Genomic DNA, 25,993 nt, shown 5'->3' with positions numbered 1-25,993 from the left:
GTCTCAGTTGATGGGACTGCTAAAATAGAAGAGGGAGAGAAGGAAGTAGTCAATGCATCTTTTTATTCCTCCCAGGGTCTCCTCTTGCTCCAGCAATTAACAAAAGCAAATGCAGCCATTCAGAAGATTGTAGCGTTTGAAAATGCCTTTGAACGCCTGCTGGATATTATCACTGAAGAGGGGATGAGTGATGGAGGTATTCCTGAATCTAAGCAGAAACAATTACTGAACAAGCAATGTTTGTTTTCCTGAAAATACAAATGGCGACAGATTGTTTTTCAGTTATAATTACTGAGTTTCTGAAGTTATGATGCATAGTTTGTTTGACAGTTTACCTTACATTTCAAAATTTAATTTAACAGAATAATTTACTGGAAGTCATTGCAATTCTGATGCATTCTTCTTTTTCCATTTTCAATTGGAATATTTCTGATTGAGAATCTTGAAATTGCTACAAAACAAGATTTGCCTTGGTCTTCTCATTTGCTGAATCATTACTGCATATTCTGTTAATGAATTGTAAAGTAACAACCTCGCAGAAAATAAGGAGATAGCAGACACTAAATCAGAACTTCTGCCTCGGTCTTTTCCAGAGGAATTAGACATTGCAATTGCAGAAACATTTGAAATGGGTGAGGAATTTAGTTGAGGCTTTAACTTTCATGGTAAATAGTATATTGCTGAAGAAGCTATTCAAACTTATCACGAGGATTTGATGCTTTACATCTGAAGGAATTGTGAGAAATGGAGGAAGGTCCAACTAAACTTTCCAAAATTCTGTCAAAAAGGAAACTTGTGACATCTCTCTTCACAAAGAACGGACATAATAGGCCAGAAAAGTTTAGCTATAAAATGACCAAGTATTTGGAGTGAAGTTAATCAAGCCTGAACATTGCTTTTGAAAGGAGTTTCACATTTAAGTAGCCGTACAGAAGCCTTCTAAAGAAAAGGAAGAAATGTAAAGAAATGAAGCTGTATTAATTTTCACCAAGTGCTTAAGATGTCACAAGATACTTGGTGACAAAGTCAATGCAATTTAGTGAAGTAGACCACTGAAGAATAAAAAAGTCTAGGATAAAATGACTGTATTGATGAGGGTCATTAAGCTTTGATTTCGATGTAGCTATTACCATTTACAAAATTGACCCAAACTTGGGAGTTGACAAAGCAGTATCAAAATATGTTGCTACTGTGTTGGAAAATTTTGTATATTGATTAGACCTGTAGAAAAACACCAATAGTGTAGCCAGATTGAATAATGGACGGCAGTTGAAATACTGTGCAGAGAAATTTGAAGTAATACTTTTTGCCTTGAAGAATACAAGAAGGATGTGCACTTTAAAGGGGATGGAGAAGCATGGAGTCTTCTGTAGATTCACAGTCTAAAGATAAATCTTAAAATCTTAAGTAGGTAAGGACTGTAAAAGAAAAGATTGATTTTTGTTTTTATTCATGGGATCTGGGTATTACTGGCAAAGCCAACGTTCACTGTCCTTGGAAAGGTGGTGATCAACTTCCTTCATAACTGACTGGATTGCTAGACCATTATAGGACATCATGAAGGTCAGCTATATTGTTATGGGTCTTGAGTCACACACAGGCTGAACAGCAGTGTGAGCTAGTCCTCAACTGATTCCATTACAATTCTATACATTGAATAGAGTATACTTTAGGACACTTTATAACTTAAACATACTTAATGACAGGAATTTTATTAATTGTCTTGCATATTTCAGGTATTGTTGTTGAAGACTGCCTTTTGCTGCTGCTTAACTTGATGAAGAACAATAGTTCAAATCAAAATTTTTTCAAAGAGGGTTCATACATTCAACGCATGAAGCCTTGGTTTGAGGTTGCTGAAGACAATTCGGGTTGGTCTGCACAGAAAGTAACAAATCTCCACCTGATGCTACAGGTAAAATTTTTTAACAAAAACCTCAACACTTCAAAAGTACTATTTCATTAATTGGTCACTTAAGTTGTCTCTGTCATTAAGTACAGCAGATTTCAGACAGTAATCATGCAAGTATGTAGTTACTCCCTTTGCATCATGAAGGATGAGTAGCAGCCAAGACTTTGGGGGAAAGCTCCTGGCAGTTCAGAAATGCCATGAGATCCTTTCTAACAGCCAGTTGAAAAGGCAGGTCTAGGTTGGCCACAGCCACTGATTTTGAAAACTAGCACTTCCAACAATAATAGAGCAGCCCATTGGTACTCTCCTGCAAGTTGGGTTGGTTCCTTCAGCCCTACCGTTGTTGAACAACTGGACATCTTCAATCCCCTGATTCATGCCTATTACTTTCCTAAAAACGAAACTGTTTTGACTGATACCTCATCTGCCACTTTGATCATGGTGACCTCGCATTCTGTTTCTGTTCCCTTTTTTTTGATCATTTTGCAGAGTAACAGCTCAGCTTCTCTTATAGGTCTCTTGATAATTCATTTGAGGTGTGTGGCTCTTTCACCGGCTACGTTGCCCATCTTGAAATCTGTCAAATAATCATCAGACGTTAATGACTACTGACCTGTTTTTTGTTTACATACTTGTGCTTTTTTTCAAAAAAGCATAGTCACGAGAGAGAAATTATATCATTGTCCTTCTATATTGATTTTACTTTGGCCATTGTTGGTTCTGTTACTTTAATTGATGTTGTCATTGGATAATTCCAAATATATATACCACGTTGATTTTTAAATTGATGCAATCTTGATGTGTTTCTCTCTCCATAAAATTCAGAACTGATAGCAAGCCAAAACTCAAACTATTTGAGTAACTATTTTTAATGTCTTTTTGAAGAGTTTTTTAATGAATTTGAGAATTCAGAACATAGCAAAATACCTTACAGCTGATTAAACATGAAGTGACATCTTTGTTATAATTTAGAAATCATGGCAGCTAACGTGCACAGGTAAAACTATATTGACAAGGTAATATTTTCATCATGTTAACTGCCCTGCTGGTCTTCACAATTGTGCCTTGGAATCTTCTGCATCTTCCTTGAGCATCAGTTTAACATCTCCTCTGAATGATGGCAGTTCAGAAAGTGCAGCACCCCTTCATACTTCAATGAAGTGAAACTGAAGTCCTGGAATGTGAATGAAACTAAGTAGTCACTGATTCAGAAGTTGGTTGCTAATATCTGAACTGTGGTTAACACTCATCATGTTACCCTGTCATCACAGTCCCATGTGAATTTAGAGCCCAGCCCTGACCACCAACTTTACTACAACTACCAAATCCATACTTGTACCTCTAGAACATAGTTCTTGAGTGACCTGGTAATATCTTCCTCCAACCAGTTGAAGTGCTGTATTTGCTAATATATTTAAGGATCAGATCATTTTGAACTTTATGCTTCAGTCAAGACATATAATTTAGACTTGTCATTTGCTTGGGAAATTTAGTCATTTTCGCATGATGGGATGCTGCTTGCAACTAAAATTTCAAAATATGTTTTCTGCATTTTACATTATGACTGGTTGAAGGAGCAAATTCTGTTCAAGAATACATTTTGTGAAAAGAGAACTTAGCACAACTCTCAAACTATCTTTCTGCCTGTGGAGTTAATTGGTGAACTTTCTTCTGCTTTTTGATCTTAGCTGGTGAGAGTGCTGGTGTCCCCTGTGAATCCACCTGGTGCTACAAGCAGTTGCCAGAAGTCAGCATTCCAGTGTGGTTTGTTACAGCAATTGTGCACCATCTTGATGGCAACCGGAGTTCCTGCTGACATTCTCACTGAGGTGAGTCAGTGCTGGTTTGAGTCACAAATGGCAGGACATTCAAACATAGCAGCTCCACGTAAACTTCCTCACATCCTTAAGTCATTTGATCAACATATTCTATACTATAATATGCAATCCAATAAAGAGGCAGCGTCAGCTAGAATTGGAGCCGAGCCTCTGCAATTATAGGCTGGTAAGTCGATAGTGATACATTCTATGTTGTGTACCTCCAAACCAGTGTCAGTCTGTAGCCTGCTCCTAGTTATAATATATAACCATCCTAGTTGAAGCCCAGCATTTAAATATAATTAAACACATAATTAATATACAATTCAGTTATGCATCTAACTTGCCCTTTTAGAAGCATCTATGCCATTTGTCTCAGTAATTTAATGTGGGCCTGACTTTCCTGTTCTCACCACACTCTAATAAATAAGTTTCTCCTGAGTTCCTTTATTGGATTTGTGTGAGAGTATCTAACTTTGATGGACTCTGAGTTCGCTCTCTCCCTCCAGTGGACACATTTCTATATTAACCCCATCAAGCATCTTCATTACTTTACTTTAAGGACCTCTATTAGGTTATAAAAGGTTGTGGTCCAAATTAAAATATGAAAATTTAAATAAAAACTGTACTCATAGGGACATTCCTGAAAATTGCCAGGATCTGAGTAGTTTACCAAAGGGTGATGTTGAATGAGCATTATTTGTCATTTGAGTATGGTACTAAAATGTTAACAACTGATTTAATGCATTACACACTGTGAGGAAGATACCTAAAACATTAAAAGCATAATATTTAGTAGTGGTGCAGCTGTAATATTAGATATGTTGCTGTTAATATTTTTGAACAGCTAAATTATTTGTAGGGAGGTGTTAGTTAAGAGTGCAACGAGTACAGAGAATGCTGCAGAAATTAGTCTGGCGGCATCTGTAGAGAGAAAAACAGTTAATGTTTCGAATCTGTTATGAAACGTCAGTTTAAAGTGCAGAAGAGTTCCTTGAATTTTCCCAAGGGAAATGTGGGAACACCTTGCGTATTCTACAGTTATGTATTCCCAGAACTTGGATCCCAGTTCCAGTCAGATGTAACTTATAAAATGCATATTCTATTTACCTTCGCCTCAAGGCAGGAGAGAGATGGGATCAGCTGGGGTAATCTCTTTCCATCTTGTAAAAGGAAGGTGTCACTTTCTAGGTGGGTGTTGGCTTTTGAATCCAGGCTAGACTGATGGGAACATAAACAGGAGTGGGAGTATATTGTCCTGCTTTTATAAACTTACTGTTCTGTGGGAGAGATTGTCTGGCTACAAGAAATAATTTTGGGAAGTCTTGCTTTCCATTGGTCAGAGCCAATGTAGAAAACTTGCCCGATTTAGTATTGTGCTAAACTCACTACTCAAGATCACTAAATTACTGGAGGAGGTAAATGGCATATCATGCTGGACTGTTAACTCTTCTCTTGTGATTGGAGCTATACTGTATTCTTAAGATCATGCCTGACCTGTTTGTGTTCCATATGCCACATTGCTGCAGTAATCTTAGATTCTTGTTATTCAATGGAATGAATCTCTCTCCACCTTTAAAAATATTTAATAATGCTGCCTCCACAGTCACCTTAGGCAGACACTTACAAAGATGCACAACCTTATTGAGAAAAATAAGCCCCTCATCTCTGCCCTAAAGGTGACCCCGAATTCTAGAGTCACGTACTTCTCGGCTTTTCTAGACAATAAATGTTTTTTCCACACATACCTTGTCAAGACTGCTCAGGATCTTGTACGTTGCATTAACATTGCTCCTAACTCTTACCTCCATCCTTAAATAATGAAACAAATTACACACAGTACTTGAGATGTGGTCTCACCAGTACTTTGTATCACTGAAGCATAACATCCTTCATTTCATGTTCTGTTTCTCTTAGAATAAATGATAGCTTCCCATTAGCCATGTTAATCACTTGCTGTTCCTGCATGCGAATTTTTTGAGACACAAACTTATAACACTTGCATCCCTCTGTACTTCTGAAATTCTGCTGTAGTTCACCTTGCAATTGCTAGAGGTGGTAAAGAGGGCAAATGGTATGTTGTGGCCTTCATAGCAAGAGGATTTGAATAAAGCAGTAGGGAGGACTTGCTACAAATACAGAGCCTTGGGTGAGACTGGACCTGGGACATGATGTACAGTTTTAATTTCCTTAGCTGAGGAAGGATATAAGATGCTAAGGAGAGGCCATAGCGACAGTTTACCAAATTGATTCCTGGGATGGTAGGACTGACGTGATGCAAAAATAAATTGGTTAGGATTATGTTTGCTGGATGATAAAAGAACGAAGGGGCTATCTCATAGAAATGTGTAAAATTAGACAGCGTAGGAGGAACAATGTTCTGATGGCGGGTGGGTTCAGAACCAGAGGCCACAGTCTGATGATATAGGATAAACCATTTAGAACTGAATGAGAAATTTCTTCCCCCAGACAGCCTGTTGAATTACCATGAGAAAAAGCAGTCATGGCCTAAGCATTATATGATCTCAAGGTGGTGGATATAGCACTTGGGTAGAGGGATGAAAGGAATTGAGGGAAAAGCGAGATCAGGCTGTTGAGTTGGATGATCAGCCATGATCACGATGAATGAGTGAGCAGGGTTGAAAGGCTTACTCCTTCTATTTTCTGTTTGCATTCAAATAATACTTTTTTTTAAAATTCTTCCTGTCAAACTTAGCAATACTCACTTAACTTTTTTTCTATATGATCTGCATCTTTGTTACATCATCTTCACAATATACTTTCCTACCGATCTTTGTGAAATCTGAAAATGTAGCCAGCATGTCTGTAATCCTCTCACCTGAGGTTCTTGGCATCTGTGTTGCATTTGACCAATGGATAGCTCATGTTGAGGTTAGAATTAAAAATGTACTTTAGTAGTGAACAAAAGCACATCACCTGCATCACAAAATATATTTAAAAATAGAGATGGCATTTAAAGGCTGGTTATTGGTGTACGCATTGCATTTATAGTACCTGTGACATTTTTGATTTTATTTATACAGACTATTAACACAGTATCTGAAGTTATCAGAGGATCCCAGGTAAACCAGGATTATTTTGCTTCTGTGAACGCACCCTCCAATCCGCCAAGGTAAGCAGGATATGGAAAAATAATCAAAATTTTAATTTTACCCTCATCTCATTTGTTGAGGTCTGCAGAGCTACTTACCATCTTGTAAACAGTTGGAATTTAGTTCTGCTTTGAACCTTCGCTTGCCGTGCCTGAAAATTATAAGTCAGAATACGTGTGTATGTTGTTGGTTTGACGAAATTCTAGTGACTGGACATTGCAGTGCATAGTGTTGTCAATAATGTTGCTATATCAATTGAATTCAGATTGAATTGCTTTTGTAAGTCAGTATTATTGATATCGTAGGCTTCTTTCAAAATGCAAACAAAGTTCTGAAATTGGAAGGGCACACTTATGCACGGCTCTGGCATATAGGAAAATGCACATTTCTGCCAGTAGCAATATGATTAAATCCCATTGTGATTTCTATTAATGCTGTGATCTGAACATGTTTTTTTGACACAAATGCAAGTTCTGGACATGTTGTAAATATTTAGAAAAAGCTCTGGACTGTTTGAACCTAGGCCCGAAATGTCAGCTTTTGTGCTCCTAAGATGCTGCTTGGCCTGCTGTGTTCATCCAGCTTCACACTTTGTTATCTCGGATTCTCTAGCATCTGCAGTTCCCATTATCTCCGGACTGTTTGTACCTCACTAAAGAGCAAAAAGCAGCAGATGAGCCCTAATGGGTGCAATTACTAGAGAGGTGCAATCTGAACTTAATGCACTGTTACCTTGTTAATGCCTAACTACATTTTGAATCAAATTTCCACCAACATTTGAGTTTTGAAAGCAGTGTTCTTAAAAGCTCCCTTTTTTATGAAGTTCATCTGATTTTAAATAAAAATTACTTATCCAACACAGGCCTGCAATTGTAGTGCTTCTGATGTCCATGGTGAATGAGAGGCAGCCATTTGTCCTGCGTTGTGCTGTGCTATACTGTTTCCAATGTTTCTTGTACAAAAACCAAAAAGGACAAGCAGAGATTGTTGCCACACTTCTGCCAGCAACTATTGATGGTAAGTTTCCACAACATACTATAGCCGAGAAACTTCAGTGTAGGTTGAGATATGCAGACCCTTGAAGTGAGAGGTCAAGTTACTGAAACTGTTTCCTTTTCTTGGGAGAGAATGCAGTGGATGGAAGAATTAAATGGCCATAAAGTAAAAAGCTAAAAGGAGGAGCAAAGTTGTTACATTAAATAATTTGTCTCCAGTTTTTGGAAGCATTCCTCTAGGCAGGATGTCAGAACAAAGGGTGGGTTTAGAAGATAGTCAGCTTGATGGTAACCATGATGAGTGCTCCGTTGTGAAGACACCGTAATAAACAGGTTGCTTACCTCTCGAACGTTGCAGTTCACAGAAGGTTCTTGGGAATGCTCAGAATTACATTGGGCTTTGGTAAAGTTATTAAGAACAAAACCATTTCCACTGAATCATAGAACCAAAGTTGGTAAAGTGCAGAAGTTGGCCATTAGGCCAACATGCCTACACTGGTTTTCCAAACAAGCATAAAAACCGAAAGTCCTGGAGAAACTCTCCAGGTTTGGCAGTTAACAGTTAAAGTTTTGAGTACAGTATGACTTTGTATCTTTGCTCCAAAGAAGAATCATTGGATTTGAAACATTAACGCTGTTTCTTGCGCCACAGATGCTACCAGACCTGCTGAGTTTCTCCAGCACTTTGTTTTTATTTCAGATTTCTAGAATTCAGTGTTTTACTTTTGTTGAGCATCATGACTTAATGCTATTTCCCACTCCATCCCTGTAACCATGTGCATTGCTTGTACGTAAATTATCATTTAATGTCATTTTGAATTGAATGTGCCACCTCATTTCTAGTGATGGACCCCAGATCATAACCCTCAAACACTGGTTCATAATTAGTTTGTTAATTTTGGGATTGACATTAAAAGAGCAGGTTTTATTACAGAGGATTATTTAGACCGAGGCCCTACTAGCAACAGTTATGTGAACAGATTTAAAAGGGAACTGAATGAATATATTTTTAAAAAATAAATTGAGAAAGACCAGAGGCTTAGGGTCATTGTGCTGAATAACTCCTATTTGTAAGAATTTCACTCTTTATACTACAGCACAGGAGCAGGTCTTTCAGTATTGGAACTAACTGGTATTTCTCCCTGTCCTATTTTTTATCTTGCATTCTTCTGTAGTTAATCATGTCATGGTATTTCAAGTGTTTACACAGTCTTCTTGAATATAAGTCATAGCCTCATCAGTGTGAGCAAAGTTTTTTTTTGAAGTTTCAATTGAAGTTTAAAAAGTTATGCATTCTGCATTTATAACAGCATTCTTACTAATAGTTATTTGCTTTAGTGAAGTTCTGATAATGTTTTTAGTGAAAAATATTTGCTAAGAAATATGTTGTCCTTCAAGAATTCCATTCTTGAGTATTACTTCCTTTCCATGATGACTTGTTCAAATTTGGGGCTTTTTTTTTGCTTTCTTTGTTTAGCCAATTCCATTTCAGCTGGCCAGCTGCTATGTGGGGGCCTCTTCTCTACAGATTCCCTCTCTAACTGGTGTGCAGCTGTAGCATTGGCACATGCTCTGCAGGATAACTCCATCCAAAAGGAACAGCTGCTCAGGGTACAACTGGCAACCAGCCTTGGCAATCCTCCTGTCTCTCTGCTACAGCAGTGTACCAACATCTTGTCTCAGGTATGAGATTATGGGAGTTACTGGCTGAAATTTGAAATCTGGTAGTGTGAACTATGGCCCATGTTAATGGCTGTGACAATATTCATCATTTTATGAAATGAAAGAGTCACTATAGCAGAGTGAAGTTGTTGAACTGTGTTCACTTCCACACAGTTTATAAAATCATGAGGGGTATAGATCAGGTGAATAACGAAGATCTTTTCCTTTGGCTTGGGGACTTGGGGGGTGGGGGGGGGATGTAAATGATGTGTTTAGGTAAATAGCTGAGTTGCATTTAATTAGAAGACTAAAAGGAAATTTACTTTATTAATTTAATCAGATGTGGGTATGCAGGCAGGACCGGTATTTATTGCCTATCCAAAGTTGGCCTTGAGAAGTTGGAAGTGAGCTCATATGAACCAAACAATCCACTTTGTGTAGATATACCGAAAATGCCTTCAGGGCCAGAGCCAATGCCACATGACCCATTCAGTTTCTTCTTCTTTATTTTGTTTTTTGATGCTCTTTAGCAGTTTGATACAGCAGAGTGGCACTTACGGCCATTCCAGTGAACTGCTAAGAGCTTGGATCTGGAATCACATTTAGGCCAGATTAGGTCCGTCCAGCAGATTTCCTTCCCTAAACAGCAATAGCAAGCCTGATGGGTTTTTTATGATGGTTGACAAGTGGTTTTATGGTCATCATTAGACTTTTAATTCCAGATTTTATGGAATTTAAATTCCACCACCTGCCATTAGAATTTGAAATCGGATTCCCAGATTATTGCCTTTGTGTCTGGATTGCAACAATAACACTGTACCATTGCCTCCTCTTAAGTGAGGGAGGAAGGGTTATGACCTTATTCAGAATTACTTGATACACGAAAGGAGGGAGCTCATATGGAACACAAGCACCAACATGGGCCATTTCAGATGAATGGCATGTTTTTGTGCTGTTAGTTCTGTATTTGTGGGTTATACAAAGTATAATTTGCAAATAAATCTCATCTGAAATACTGGATTATGTAATGTCACAATCACAGTGTAAGTAATCTATCTGATTAATCCATTTCCCTGAAGGATGAAGCTACCCATTGTATTAATGGAGCTTTTGCAAACACGAGTGTTTGTGACACAAGCTGCAGTTTATATCAAAGACCCCTGAGATTGAACTACTTGTCTTTTTGGAGAGAAATATTCCTGTTGTGCATTGATAAGGAAGAATAGTGTTCTTGGTAAATGGCAGTTTCTGAATGCATATAATGTTTGCAGTTTGAAGATGAGAAAAATTTGGAGTTATTGCTGATCATAAATTTAAGGTATGAAAGAAGTAGTAAAGGAATGAGTTGTGTTTCTCAGAACTAAACATGGAAAAGTCTGACCCATGCACACCTATTCGAACCCCACACACAGGTTTGTAGGTCTGAAATAAGAGCACCATCCTGTGCATTAAAGGTAGTTCCTAAGCATTCCTCATCTAATCTCTCTTTATTTTCTTACTGTGTAATCCACATGTTCAGAGATGCTATGACACTCCCCTGGAGCAGGTGGAAATTGAACCCAGGTCTCCTGAGGCAGAGGCAGGGACATTACCATTGTGCCGTAAGGGCCCCTAATATCTCCTTGTAGATATAGGGTGAATTGCTTGGCTTGTTCTGTTAATCTGACTGGCCAGGCACATGTTTATTTAACTGGTTAAGATTTGATTAATCAGCATTGAGGTAATTATTTTCATCAGAGTGACATGTTGCTGGAAGTCCGTGGAAGGTGAAAATCTGAGTTTGGTAACAGTAAGTGAATTAAGAAATAAAAGGACGGTAAAATCTATCAGCCAAATGCAATAAAAGCAGAAAGTTCCCAACAATTGAGTGAGGATGGAACTGGGAGACAGCAGAAAAATCCACTCTAGAGTGGCACCCAGTGGCCACAGGCTGTAATTGTTTGGTAGCAGAAAGATTGGAGAAATTGAATGGGAAATAGCATCAAGTCCATAATGGTAAAGGACAGGGGCTGATGTAGTGCCGTGGTAGTGTCCCTGCCTTCAAACTAGGAAGCTCCGTTTCAAGTCCCCCTGCTTCACAGGTATGTAATAATATCTCTGAGCAGGTTGATTTTGAAATAGCTGTAATGTAAAGGACAGTTGGGAAGCTTGGGAGAAGTGACCAGACAACAGGACTTTACAAGATAACAGGAACTGCAGATGCTGGAGAATCTGAGATAACAAGGTGTAGAGCTGGATGAACACAGCAGGCCAAGCAGCATCAGAGGAGCAGGAAAGCAGAAAAAAATTTCCTGCTCTGATGCTGCTTGGCCTGGTGTGTTCATCCAGCTCTACACCTTGTTATGTCAGGACTTTACAAGTACACTTTATCCACAATTCTAGACTATTCAATCTTAGTCAAAATATAATGGTTCAACCATTTGTTCCAATGCACCCACATTTCTTCAGCTCGTCCCTGTCTGATTCCAATGTGTAATAATCTGCCAGTTGTCAAGTTCCATTTTCACCTGAAACTGCCAATTACCCTTAAAACAGCTCAGAACAATTGAGCTCCTGGTAAGGTTGGAAAGTTTAATTTTATTAAATCTATTTGGACAGGTGGGGCAATTTTATGCCATCTACCAGTGCTAGTGTTGTTTGTCTATCATGGCAAAGTGTTCTAAAACAATCTTGTTAGGTTCTGCTCTGTCCAACCAGTCTGAGTCATCCCAGGTCCTGATTTCCAGCCGCTCCCTGTATCTTGCAATATGTTTCAGCAGCAGAGCCATCCAGTAATAGACAACTAGGTCAGGTTTGCTTTAACCTCCAGAAACAGGAGTTTGGTTCAGGTGGGAGGTTAAAAATTTCAAAAATCAAAAGCAAGCCAACTGATCATGAATAATTTAAATGAAGGTCAGTTGGCTGGGGAAGAGAACAGAGAATGAGTTTATTCAGAGGAGACTTTGTTTGTTGAATCTTTCCAATAGGCTGTCCATTGCTATTTTTAAGTGTTATTTAGACACTTTCTAACTCCCCATCCCTGTGTAATTGCACCCTGTCCAATCACTGTCTCCACTGTTTAGTATTCATTCTATCTAACCACCATTCTCCAATGTAACCTGGTAGCTCTGTATTCAGATTTTTTGTTCCACTCGGCATTGTGTTTCATATGTACCCCAATGATTATTAAAGAAAAGCTTGCATTGATATATCACCTACCCCACTCAAATTAAGGTCACTTGAAGTGTTACAGTTTCAAAGATGCTATGGCCAATTTTTGTGCACAGCAAGATCCCACAAATGACAGCGTTATGACATTGTTGGTTGTGCATTGTCCTAGCACAAATGTACCTGACTACTATTGGTGTTGTGCACTTTTGTCAGTTATAATCAATTTTTTTTGATGTAGATGTGATTGCTGAGGGCAGTGTAGGGCCACTGAACGAGGCAGTTGTACATTAACTACTCCAAGCAGCCTTGTTCTGCTTATACAGGAAGGATCTTCAATGGCAGTGTTACTGTCCCATGCTGCTGATGTTGACGGCAGCAGGAATCCTTCCAAACGGAGGGTTACTCTTGTTGTAGCCAAGTCTACAGGTGGTGGGAAGGGTCTAGGCCCAAAACGTCAGTTTTCCTGCTCCTAAGATGCCACTTGCCCTGCTGTGTTCATCCAGCTCTCCACCTTGTCTCAGATTTTCCAGCTTCTGCAGTTCCCATTATCTCTAAACTGTGACTGTTTGTCTTTCTGACCCAGACCAGTATGGCCCTTTGTAGCTCTACCCTACAGCCAGAAAATTAAAACACTTGTACAGACTAACAAATTCAGCAGTGGCATAAACTGCATGTATTTCCTTTTGAAAACTGGCCAAGACAATGAAAGTGGAATAAAAAGAAAGTGCTGGAGATATTCAACCAGGTCAGGCAGCATCTTTGGAGTGAGAGACTCTTTGAAAAACTGGCTCTGAGCCAAGATCACAGACCTGAAACGTCAATTCTCTCTCTTGCTGAATATTTCTAGCATTTTCAGCTCTTTGTTCTTTCAGATTTACAACAATGGATATATTCTGATCAATCTGTAATCAGTTTAAAGTGGATATGTCTTCTACGTGGATTTATGTGGTCTTTAGCTCACTAATTAGACTTTCAGTGTCAATGTATTGATAAATAAATCAGTAATTGGTGAACAAGCACTCATCTACTTTAATATTGACTGTCTTCAAGTTGAGATTACTTCCGGTCAGTCTTCCTTTTTGAAACAGGCAATACTGAATTCAGTTGGTACTAGATAGCTTCTGCTGTTTTGAGAGAATGGGACTGTAGCACAAGAATACTGTGGTGTCACAAGTATTAAAATATTCTGGGATGACCGTTTTTGACATTTTTGTAGCCAGGGTCAGTGCTAACAGAGGAAGGAAACAGTTGGAAATATTCCCAAGATCAGACAACATGCTTCGAGAAACAGGGCGATCAGTATGTGTTAGAGGTCGAAGATGTTCAGGCATGAGAGTGTTCAATCCTTAAATGTTAGGTGTAACACTACAAAAGTGTTTGACTGAAATGATTAAATAAATTATATTGCTCATTTTTGCTGTATGATTTACAGGGAGATAAGATCAACAGACGGGTAAGTTACTTGGCACAGAGACCATTTGCTTGTTGCAGCAGGGCTCTCTTCTTTTGCCTTGAATTGAGCTGTTTTCTCTAACTGCATTGAGTGATTGAAGCACTGTCCTGGGTTTCTCTCTGTTTCATGTTTAGGTTGTTTGGGTTCTCTGTAACATGGGAATTTACATTGTTTCCTTTTCTGTACTTATGAGCCAAAGTAGATTGTGAGAAAGAGGACTTGATGTTCTCACTGATCTTCCTTCCCTCAAGGGGTCAGTGAGCTACAAGAAATCTTTTCAGTTTTTTCCACCATTACTGTTGCTGTAGGGTGGAGCAACACATGGTTGTTGGTGGGGTTGGGGACTTGGGATGCAGGCTAATTTGGGCAAGGATCCAATGCAAGCGTGAAGGTCTGAGCAGTCCCCCTCTGCTCTAATGTTCCACTCTGTGGATGATGTCCCCACTCCTGAGCACCTCAGATAAAGCCTGGTGCTTGAAATTGATGCAGCAGTCTTCTTGTGTCTGTACATTGCAGACTTCACTTTACGAGCGATTTAAGGATCCATGGTCCTGTATGATTTGCTTAAAATCTACACCATTATCCATGTATCTGAACCTTTAATTGCTCTATGTGCAGTTCACATGCATTCTGGTTTAAAAATATGCAATGAATTAATTTTCTGATTGTTGATACCAATTAATATCCAGTTGATCTTCCTCTCCATTTCCCTCCCTCCCTCTTTGTGCGGCTGGTTCATTCAAGTTGCACCACTGCAGCCAAATTTAAGCATGTAGCTTGCTGATAAATTCCAGTGTTCTGCTTTTTCCAATTCCCAGCACAGATTGGCCAAGATTTGGTGTACCAATATTGGGGCAGTTTCACTCAATAGCTGTTTTGGGAAATGAAAGGAGGTTGCACTGGTACTGTCCTGGAGGTTAATGCATGTCGGGCTCATGTAGAGGGAGCAGTCCTCTACAACCCATCACATTATTGATGTGCAGTTGCTTGATACAAATGTGTAACACAAGCTGCAAAAAGTTACTTTCCTCTGCACTAACATCTCACTTAAGTCCAATTTTGAAAGTATTTGGTGACTATTTAATTTCCCCCTTCCCTGTGGCTGGGCATGCAATTGTATTTGTGACAGTCTGTGAGAAGTATGTGAATTTTGAGAAGTCTCTGCTTTAGTGATTGTAGCAATTGGGTGTGTGTTGCTTGTGACGCAGTCTTCCCTTCTGGGCAGCGAAGGGTAGCAGATTCATTGCTGCTCACAGTATGGTCAACCGACTGCAAACCACTGCTGCTTCAAATTGAATGCCATGCTTCACCTTCACATCAAAGCCAGTTTTGAGACTTCAAGCTGCTAGTCTGCTTGCGCATTCATATTGCTGGGAATAGGTGGTCATACTGCTTCACTGCTGTCCTCCACTGTGCTGTCCTTTCATTAGAAATGTGGGAAAATGTGAAGGAAATTGTTTATTGAGATTGAGACATTAGAATATCTGGGAAATTACCACTGCAGAAAAATCTGGGCCATAATATTTGGGTTTTAATGGCAGTGAGAAGCAAAAAGCTGTTATTGAGGGTTTAACTTGTGGTTGAACATTACGTAACTTCGTACACACCAGTCTTTTTGTAACTAGCTCAGATATCTCCAACTACTTTTACTCAGTTCTTGCGCAATAACTCTGGTATGATTAATGTACTTTCAAAAACATACTACAAGGTGACCTAGTTTCAATGATCCAACTGAACTTTTCTCTGACGACTTAACTTCCTGTGCTGCTCATTTTGCCGAATTAAAATGAATTTATCACTCAAATTGTTTTGTTTAGAAAAAGTCTTTCAGGATTGGACTACAGAAGCCTGAGTCAATAACAGAAGCATTTCAAAAACAGAAATTGCTGGAAATCAGCAGGTCTGGGAGCATCTATGGAGAGAAAGCAGAGTTAATGTTCTGGGTTGAGTGACCCTTCCTCAGAACTGGGGAAGAGTCACAACCTGAAACATTTAACTCTGATTTCTCTCCACAGACCTGCTGAGCTTTTCCAGCAGTTACTGACTTTGTTTCTGATTTACAGTATCTGCAGTTCTTTTGGTTTTATTATAGAAGCTGTTTCCACTATTTCAGAATCTTGCCAGCTAACATCTTTCAGTCTCATGTTTTGAAGCTCTGTTCAGGAGACAAAGCTCATGGCAATCTCTCGGAATGGCATATGGTATAAATTCTACAAATTTTCTGGCAAAATTAGAAATTTTTTGTCCCTGCTAATGTAAAATCTGCATCCCTGGGAGTGAAATTTATCTATGCTCTTATTGTATGTAATGTGCTGTTGTTTACCTTGCGCTGACAGACTGTGGATGAGCTCGTTCTCTGTGGCTGCATGTAGAGAAAATGGGTATAGGTAATCACAGACAAAAACAAAGTTGCTGGAAAAGCCCAGCAGGTCTGGCAGCACCTGTGAAGGGAAAAGCAGAGTTAACGTTTCTGACGAAGGGTCACTGGACTCGAAACATTAACTGTTTTTTCCTTCGCAGATGCTGCCAGACATGCTGGCGTTTTTGTTTGTAATTTACTGCATCCACAGTTCTTTCGGTTTTTATAGGTAAACCAGGGTTTCTGCATTGCTCAAGAGATTGGAACATGAGCACATTAATATTTTCAGGTTCTCCTGTTTCAACTATGACCTGTTTCAGTTCGAGCAGTGCCATATTAGGGTGCAGTTATATTGCATTTAAATGTTATTTTAAAAGGACCTCTACAAACTTGGTGATCCATTCCACTTGTGGTTCCAAGACTGGTCTGCACGTCAGCCTTGTAATGTACTATATAATGTATCAACAGTTAACTGTTATGATCTAATTCAAACTATTCAGTATAAGCTTTATTCAGCTTAATATTGGAATTGACAATTACATATGTGTTAACTGACTTGTAATCTCTTCAAGGATGATTGAATTTTACAACTGGCACAAGGTCACTAGGTCATCACCACCCATTATGGAGCAGAAGTAGATCACTTGTCCCTTTTGAGTTCACACCACCATTCGATAAGATTCTGGCTGAGCAGCTTGTGGCCTGAACACACACACTGTCCATTTCTAGTCCTCATAACTTCTGATGTGCTGTCAGTCAAAAATATCTCCAATTCAGCTTTGAATGTAATCAAAAAAAAAATCCTGCTTCCACTACTCTGTGGAGTTAAGAATTCCACAGGTAGATGGTCCTCATCCTGATCTTATATGGGAGACCCTTTAGTTTTTAAACTGTGTCCTCTATTTCTGGAGAAATTTCTCTGAGAAAATTTGAACGTCTGAATTGATTAGAATTTCTTTTCCTAGCCAAAAGAGCAGGAATAGAAACCTAAGCTTTTAAAAACTCACTTACAATTAATCAAGTTGTTTTTAAAATAGTTTGAAAGAGTGAGCAAGGTATTGATAATACAAAATTTAACTTGAAGATATGAAGAGTTAAATGAGGTCAACCTAAACTTATGGAGAAGTCAAAATCCAGAGGTCCTAAATATAAGACAGTCAATGATAAGTCCAGGAGGGAGTTCGGAAACTGTTCCATGCCGTGGCTGGGGGTGATATGGAATTTTCTGCTATAGGACGTAGTTCAGGTGAGTAGTGTCGATGCATTGAAAGGGAAGCTGGATGAGTATAGAGTGATGAAGGATTAGAAGGATGTGCCAGTGGAGATCGATAAAGAATGGTGGAAGGTGACTCACTTAAGTGCCAACATGAACCAGTTGGGCTGAGTGCCCTGTTTCTGTATTTACACTTAACCTCATTCATTTAACCTTGCAGCAGAAGATTAGAAAACCAAAGTGTCATTAGAAAAGAATTTATTTGCCAAGCAGCATGAATCTCTGTTAGTTGAATGCTTAGAGTGGTTTGTTAGCCTGGATTATTATATAAAGGTAAATGGTGTTATTTGACCAAAGTTAGCCTGAGCATATCTGATATTCAGCATGCTTGCTGATGTGAAATAAATCTGCTTAATTGGTGTGGTGAGCTTTGCTAAATTCTTCCTCAATCCAGATGCAATAACAGATTCTGAGCCTTCTGATTGTGGTCAGAGAGCTGCTGTTGCACCCTTGGATTACTCTTGTTCTTTAAGATATTGGCGATTTATGGGTGCACACCTATGAGCAAGGTCATTCGAGGAGAGACAGCTACATCTCCAAGGGTATCTAAAGTTAGGTCCAAACTTTCGATACACCTCCTTCCTTTAGGTTTTGTGCAGTTTGAAATCAATGTGTTTTTTACCGGACCAGCATCATTTGTTGTCTTCACAGCCCCGTAGCACTAAGAATTATGATGACATTCTTTGTATCACAGACTGAGATAAACACAAATAACATTTCAAAACTTCATTTCCAAATTAAACATAACGATGTAATGTCTAACTTTTTGCCGTTCAAATTCAGGGGAGCAAAGTGCAAACGCGGGTTGGCCTGCTGATGCTGCTGTCTACGTGGATGACCAACTGTCCAATTGCTGTAAGCCACTTCTTGCACAACCAAACCAATGTCCCTTTTGTATCCTTTTGTGGGTGTTTTCATAAGTTGGAGCTAATAATTGGCCTCTCTTGAGGACAAATATGGATGCGAATGGACTAGCAACGAAAGTACAATTCTCCACTGCATAGGAGATTAAACATAATTATTTGAATGCTGGTCTCTGAATTGTTTTCACTCATTAGATTTTTCAAGGTTGTACCTGTGAATGGAGGTGAGGATCAGTTTCTGAAAGGATTTTTATTTTTGTGTATTTGGTAGTTTTACGTTGAGTGTGAAATCTGTTATCCACTGTCACATACTGCTGTTTTTTAGTCACAAGTGTTTCATAATTTCAGTTTTTTGTGTCAGTTATCATTCAGAAGAAAAATGTGCATGACGTTTAAAACAGATAGTGGCAATGAAAATGGTTAACTGAAAATAGAATTCCAAATATATTTTGTATGCTACATTTGCTGATAAGGAATACTTCCAAAATAACCACTCCAATTTTTGGTCACTTACTTTGCTAACGACTTTGTTTCCAAGTTATTAGCTTTAAGGTTGCCTTGACAATACTATTTAGCTAACAGCACAGATATCGGAGAACCTTGGGGAAGAGGAACAACTTGTGCAAGGCCTTTGTGCACTTCTACTGGGCATCTGCATCTATTACAATGAGAATTCTCTAGAGAACTACACTAAGTAAGTGATTCTACAATTCCAGGGTATGTAGTTTCATGGAATAGTTGTAAAGAGATGATATGGAACACTTTAGGAACAAAATGGAGCACCAGCTACCACCTGTAAAGATTGTGGCCTGATAACCTAGTTTTTTAAAAACTGTGGCTAATATTGAAACATTTCTTTTGCATGCTGCTAATTATTTAATCAGAAGAATGGGGATGGTTGTTTGCTCTGCATTAGCTAGTTCCCAAGTCATCTTTCAAACCATATGCCTGATTATCTGCCTACTGCCGAGTGCAGCATTAATTATATTTTTGATTGTGGGATATGGGTGTCAGTTGCTAGGCCAGCATTTATTGTGTGCATAGTTGCCCTTTTGAGAAGGTGGTAGGGAGCAACTTGCTGGCTCAGCTTCATCCATGTGGTGTAAATAGATCCAAAATACTGTTAGGGAGGAAGCTCCAGGAGTTTGACCCAGCTACGCTGAAGGAACAGTGGCCATGTGCTTACAGGTCAGGATCATGAGTGGCTTGGCAGGGAAATGTAGCTGGCTATTTCTTCGTTATTCTTCTGTATTAGAATGCAGAAAGTTTCTAGCCTTACAGCATGCTGCAACTGCATTACCCATCCTGTAGACTGAATTTAGTGGACGTGGAAATTTAATTCCCCAAAATCCAAAACTTGCATTCCTCCCTGAGCCCTGAACTACTGGTAATTTCAGATGTTTGAGAAAGCTGATGTATTCTAGAAGTTATAAACTGAAGACTGACCATCAACATAGAAATAGTCTTCATGTGTCTTGGTAATTGGGTTATTGTTTCCTTCATGAAAGGTTTCCAGGTGTCGAATAGCTGCTGCTTGTGGACAATGTCAACAAAACCCAAATTTACAGGTTTTTAGTGGTCTTTAGCCACTTGAGGTTGAAGTTATCTTTTACATCCCTTAGAATCAATTCCAGTGTTGAAGCAAATGCACCATATCTGATACCCATTGTTTGAAAACCATCTTAGTAGTAAACAGCAGTTAGAGGTGGTGTAGTTCAGTCACGGTAGGTATCAAGTGGCCTGCTTACTGGTGTACTGCTTGTATGATTATGAAGTAGTCAGGAAGGAGGCCGAATAAATAGTCATGTGGATTTACAGAGTTCGTGGAAGTGCACTCTTGTTATCCTTCCCAGAATGGTAGTCTTTAGTAAGTGGTCTTCAATGTATTAACTACAAGGTAAGTTAAACTTGTGCTTCTCTCCAAACAGGGAAAAGCTAAAGCAACTCATAGAGAAGAGAATTGGGAAAGAAATTTTCATTGAGAAGCTGGCTTACATCAGCAAACATGAACTTTACTCTCGAGCTGGTCAGAAACCCCAGCCCAGCTACAACAGCCCAGAGCAAATGCTATTTGACCACGACTTCACCAAATTAGTTAAAGAATTAGAAGGTAATCTTCACAAACTGAATAACGAAGCTCACTGTTACTAGTATGAAGCTGTTCTGCTGGACATCTTCACTTCATACATAGCGCCATCGTCTCTTTATTTCATTCTGTCACCAAAATGGCCAATTCTATCTTTCTGCCTCAGAATTGAAGAAATGTTAACAAAGCTTCTAATGAACTCGACAAGTCCCCCTCACACACAGTCACACTTGTACAACACAAAATTACCAATCCCTGCAGGGATATTGAACCTTTCCAAAAAAGGGGAAGAATCAACTCCCGGGCCAAAGAATAACATTTGGTAACTTCTGAAATTTGAACATAGAACATTACAGCACAGTACAGGCCCTTCGGCCCTCGATGTTGTGCCGACCTGTCATACCGATCTCAAGCCCATCTAACCTACACTATTCCATGTATGTCCATATGCTTGTCCAATGACGACTTAAATGTACCTAAAGTTGGTGAATCTACTGCCGTTGCAGGCAAAGCGTTCCATTCCCTTACTACTCTCTGAGTAAAGAAACTACCTCTGACATCTGTCCTATATCTTTCACCCCTCAATTTAAAGCTATGCCCCCTCGTGCTCGTTGTCACCATCCTAGGAAAAAGGCTCTCCCTATCCACCCTATCTAACCCTCTGATTATTTTATATGTTTCAATTAAGTCACCTCTCAACCTTCTTCTCTCTAACGAAAACAGCCTCAAGTCCCTCAGCCTTTCATCCTCCTTATAATGCGGTGACCAGAACTGTACACAATACTCCAAGTGCGGCTGCACCAGTGTTTTGTACAGCTTCATCATAACCTCTTGGTTCCGGAACTCAATCCCTCTATTAATAAAAGCTAAAACACTGTATGCCTTCATAATAGCCCTGTCAACCTGGGTGGCAACTTTCAAGGATCTGTGTACATGGACACAGATCTCTCTGCTCATCTACACTACTAAGAATCTTACCATTAGCCCTGTACTTGGCCTTCCGGTTACTCCTACCAAAGTGCATCACCTCACACTTGTCTGCATTAAACTCCATTTGCCACCTGTCAGCCCAGCTCTGCAGCTGATCTATGTCTCTCTGCAACCTACAGCATCCTTCGTCACTCTCCACAACTCCACCGACCTTAGTGTCGTCTGCAAATTTACTAACCCATCCTTCTACGCCCTCATCCAGGTCATTTATAAAAATGACAAACAGCAGTGGACTCAACACCGACCCTTGCAGTACACCACTAGTAACTGGTCTCCAGGATGAAATTTGCTGAAATTTCTGGTTGATGTAGTTGAAATCCTTTATAACTATAGATCGATAAATGCCTCGTTCTGATTCTAGCCAACTTGGATTTCAATTTTTGAGAATTGATCAAATCCACTACTTTGGGGTTGACCAGATAGATAAAATACTGGTACTTGGAAATGCTGTCAGAGGAACTTCTCTTAAGAAATAGAATTTTACAAGAGACTATGCCTTCTGAGGTAACAAAGTGTGAAGCTGGATGAACGCAGCAGGCCAAGCAGCATCTCAGGAGCACAAAACCTGACGTTTCAGGCCTAGACCCTTCATCCTCTCTGATGAAGGGTCTAGGCCCGAAACGTCAGCTTTTGTGCTCCTGAGATGCTGCTTGGCCTGCTGTGTTCATCCAGCTCCACATTTTATTATCTTGGATTCTCCAGCATCTGCAGTTCCCATTATCACATCATCTGAGGTGTCTTTTCTACTCATTGATTTCTGGATCTGCCAAAACAGAGTTCTAAGACCTGAGAGGGATGCTGGATAACTATTAGCATTAGCCCCTTCTTCCCAGTTTTTACCCCCAGTCAACAAATCCCATTTCTTATCATCTTGCTTTGCTGTTTATCAAAACTCAGTTTTACTTTAGGAAAAGTGAACCTCAGAAGGCCTGCAGCCACGTGGCGCTTTTGACTTCAGTAATTAGCAGTTAGGTCACAGGTTACATAGTGCTGAATATACTTCCAAGTATTGCGATCCTATCCATCCATAAAATCTCGACTCCATCTGTTTCAGTTTTCTGCAAAAACTTTAAATCTAGATATGTATCCCCAATTATTATAGAAAAGAGTATTGACTGCATTTCAGCAGTAATTCATTGGCCGTGCTCTGTTTGGTGACACTCTTGGGTATGTGAAAAGGAGTACTGCATGTTGCAATCACGTATATTCTTTGTAGCAATGTAACTTTCTGCTTTTCCTGTTCCCAATCCAGTTCTTATAACAAAGGCTGTCCAAAAATCAAGTGAGGATGAGAAGAAGGAAGAGGAGGTGAAGAAGTCTTTAGAGCAACATGACAGTATAGTAAACCAATACAAGGAACTTATCCGTGAACAGGTAACAATCGTATATAACAAGGTGTGGAGCTGGATGAACACTGCAGGCCAAGCAGCATCTTAGGAGCAAGAAGGCTGACGTTTTGGGTCTAGACCCTTTTTCTGAAGATTTTCCGAAAAAGGGTCTAGACCCAAAGCGTCATCTTTCCTGCTTCTCTGCTGCTTGGCCTGCAGTGTTCATCCAGCTCCACACCTTGTTATATCAAATTCTACAGCATCAGTTCCTACTATCTCTGTAACAATAATAGTATACCTTTTTTAAAGAACGAAGTCGAAGACTGTCTGAAGGTTAGCCATCAATATAAAGTTATTGTGCCTTTTGACAGTTCTTAATAGATTTAACTGCTCGCAGCCAGTCCAAGATAGAATGCTTATCAAGGTACTGACAAATATACTAGAGTCATATAGCATGGGCACAGATCCTTTGGTCCAACCAGTTCATGCCGACCACAATCCCAAACTAAACTAGTCCCACCCACCTGCACTTGGCTTTTATTCCCTCCAAACATTTCTTGTTCATGCATTTATTGAAATGTCTTTAAACGTTGCAACTGACCCACATCCACCGCTTCCTTCCACGTGAACCATTCTCTGTATTTTAAAAAAAATTGCCCCTCATGTCCTTTTAAAATCTCTCTCCTTTCACCTTTAAAAGTATGCCACCTAGTCTTGAAATCCCCCACTCTAGGGAAAAGACACCTTATGTAGACCCCTCGTTTTCCAAACCTCTATTAGGTCACCTTTTCAACCTCCCAGCCTCTCCTTGAAACCCAAACCCCCCCCATTCCTGGCAACATTCTGGTAAATCTCTTCTGAACCCACTCCAACTTAATACCCTTCCCAAAACAAGTTGACCAGAACTGGACACAATATTCCAGGAGAGGCTCCCCAGTGTCCTGTACAACCTCAACATAATGTCCCAACTCCAATACTCAAAAGGTCTGAGCAATGAAGGTAAGCGTGCTAAACGCCTTCTTAACCACCCTGCCTGCATGTGATGCAAACTTCAAAGAATTGTGCGTTGTATTTTCTGAAGGCCTAAAAATCGTGGTTTTCCTATCCGGTGTGATAGTGGCATATAGAGCTCAGCAACCATGGGTCATGGATGTATAGGGAATGAGAAAAGAATGGCGGCAAAAGGGGTGGCACGGTGGCTCAGTGGTTAACACTGCTGCCTCACCGCATTGGTAACCCAGGTTCAATCCCACCCTCGGCCAACTGTCTGTGTGGAGTTTGCCCGTTCTCCCTGTGTCTGTGTGGGTTCCCTCCAGGTGCTCTGGTTTCTTCCCACTGTCCAAAGGTGTGCAGGCTACATGGATTGGCCATGCTAAATTTCCCGCAGTGTTCAGGGCCGTGTAGAGTAGGTGAGTCATAGAGCGTTGTGTCTGCGTGGAATGCTGGGAGGGCCGAAGGGCCTCTTTCCACACTAGGGATTCTTTGATCTATTCTATGAACCAAAAGTTCTATGAACCAAGTGAGGAGCAAACTTTCACAAAGCTCATGCTTCATATTATGACTGGCGGGGGTAATCCCAACTGATCATACCATACCATTCATGTAAATATTTTGATGTTGTCAGCAAGTTTGACATTGTCTCCTCTTTTATTCATACTACCTAGAAAAAGAGGATTTCATCTGGTTTTCTATAGATCTGAGAGAGGATTTTTTGATTAAAAACGAAAGTGATTCAAACTGGCTAACAACAATGCTGTATGCCTAGTTAAACTATAAAGGCAAAATGGGCAAATATCTTTGTGAGACACTCGATTAAACTGAGAGTAAATGGGATGTCTTCTCCTTGTTCCTTGAAATTCTGATCAAGAAGTTTGATATGTTGACAGCTGCAGAAAAATGGAAAATATTCTGACCAGCCATGAGGAAAGACAGTTAAACCAAGGTCTTTATTTAAAGAGTAGGGTTTGAGGGAATGAGACACTGATATTTGGAATGTTCCCAGAAGTACTTCAATTTTACTCTCTTACCCCCCCCCCACCGCATTAAAAAACACGATACCAGAGTCTCTTGGGGAAAAAAACAGAAACCAGCTCCACAGGAGCATTGCAAGACAGCCTCCAGCACATAGACCCAAGTTTGTCTAGCAGTTAAAACAATAAATCCCCCACCTCCTTATCTCTTAAAAACTTTGCTTGTCTTCTTTCCAAGGTTGATTTTTCGGTAATTCACAGGTGACTGCCAGTTCACATAACCTTGGACAGTTCCAAGATCTGCCTGTCCCTTCATACCTTGGTAAACCATTTTAATGTCAAACATCCAAGTAGTTCCATATTCCAGTCCCTTTCAAAAAAACACATGCATCCCCAACATTAGGATTTGGAAAAACTGCCTTTGTGATTGGAAGGAGCAGGGTTTGCAATAACTTTCAAAAGGAATTGCATAATTACTTGAAGGGAAAATGTTTGGTTGACTGTAGATCATGAGCAGCTAGGGTGGGTCTTGTTAGATAGTGCTGCTCAAGGCTGGTACTAGTACAGTGGGGTGAATGGCTTGCAGTTTTACACTATTACAATTCTCTACAATATACATAAACGTGTCTTCCTTCCGCTAAGATGGTGGAGTAGGACATCTGAGCCTGGGGTTTGTCTGCTCTCAGCTTTTCTTTTCGCTTTCTTTTCCTCTTTTTTTTTTTCTTTCTTCTCCTCTTTCTTTTCTTCTATTTCATTTTATCTACCTGATGGTGATAAACCTGGTCATGGTGATGGTGGCAGCAAGTCAGCACAGTAAAGACTCGCGCTGGTGTCGGAGACCGGGCGGCACCAGTGTCCGGTGCAGTACCTGGCAGCATCAGTGACGTCTGCATCAGCAAGGGCCAGCAAGGACTGAGTGGTGAGGGTATTGGTGAATGATGCCATAGGATGGCAAGTTTTGCTCCAGCAGCGGCAGCGATGGGTACTCACACCTGGCCACCAGGCCCCTGACCCACGACAGA

At 39.9% G+C, this 25,993-nt stretch overlaps 1 protein-coding gene across 5 annotated transcripts in view; it reads left to right on the top strand.

The window, feature by feature from the left end:
- The window catches only part of uso1 (USO1 vesicle transport factor), a 73,261-nt gene that overhangs the window by 35,800 nt on the left and 11,468 nt on the right, over positions 1-25,993 (top strand). For 3 of the 5 annotated variants that reach the window (XM_059647244.1, XM_059647212.1, XM_059647335.1), the window contains 11 exons: positions 76-196; positions 1,737-1,915; positions 3,601-3,741; positions 6,774-6,862; positions 7,705-7,859; positions 9,315-9,520; positions 14,082-14,102; positions 18,518-18,628; positions 19,173-19,291; positions 20,526-20,707; positions 22,926-23,047. In XM_059647244.1, coding sequence (XP_059503227.1) covers positions 76-196; positions 1,737-1,915; positions 3,601-3,741; positions 6,774-6,862; positions 7,705-7,859; positions 9,315-9,520; positions 14,082-14,102; positions 18,518-18,628; positions 19,173-19,291; positions 20,526-20,707; positions 22,926-23,047 — 1,446 coding nt within the window. The remainder of the gene's footprint in view (positions 1-75; positions 197-1,736; positions 1,916-3,600; positions 3,742-6,773; positions 6,863-7,704; positions 7,860-9,314; positions 9,521-14,081; positions 14,103-18,517; positions 18,629-19,172; positions 19,292-20,525; positions 20,708-22,925; positions 23,048-25,993) is intronic. The other 2 variants (XM_059647315.1, XM_059647280.1) reach the window with 1 other exon arrangement.

The sequence above is a fragment of the Stegostoma tigrinum genome, chromosome 1 (assembly GCF_030684315.1).
Source record: "Stegostoma tigrinum isolate sSteTig4 chromosome 1, sSteTig4.hap1, whole genome shotgun sequence".
Lineage (NCBI taxonomy): Eukaryota > Metazoa > Chordata > Chondrichthyes > Orectolobiformes > Stegostomatidae > Stegostoma > Stegostoma tigrinum.
This window is presented reverse-complemented; position numbering and strand designations above follow the sequence as displayed.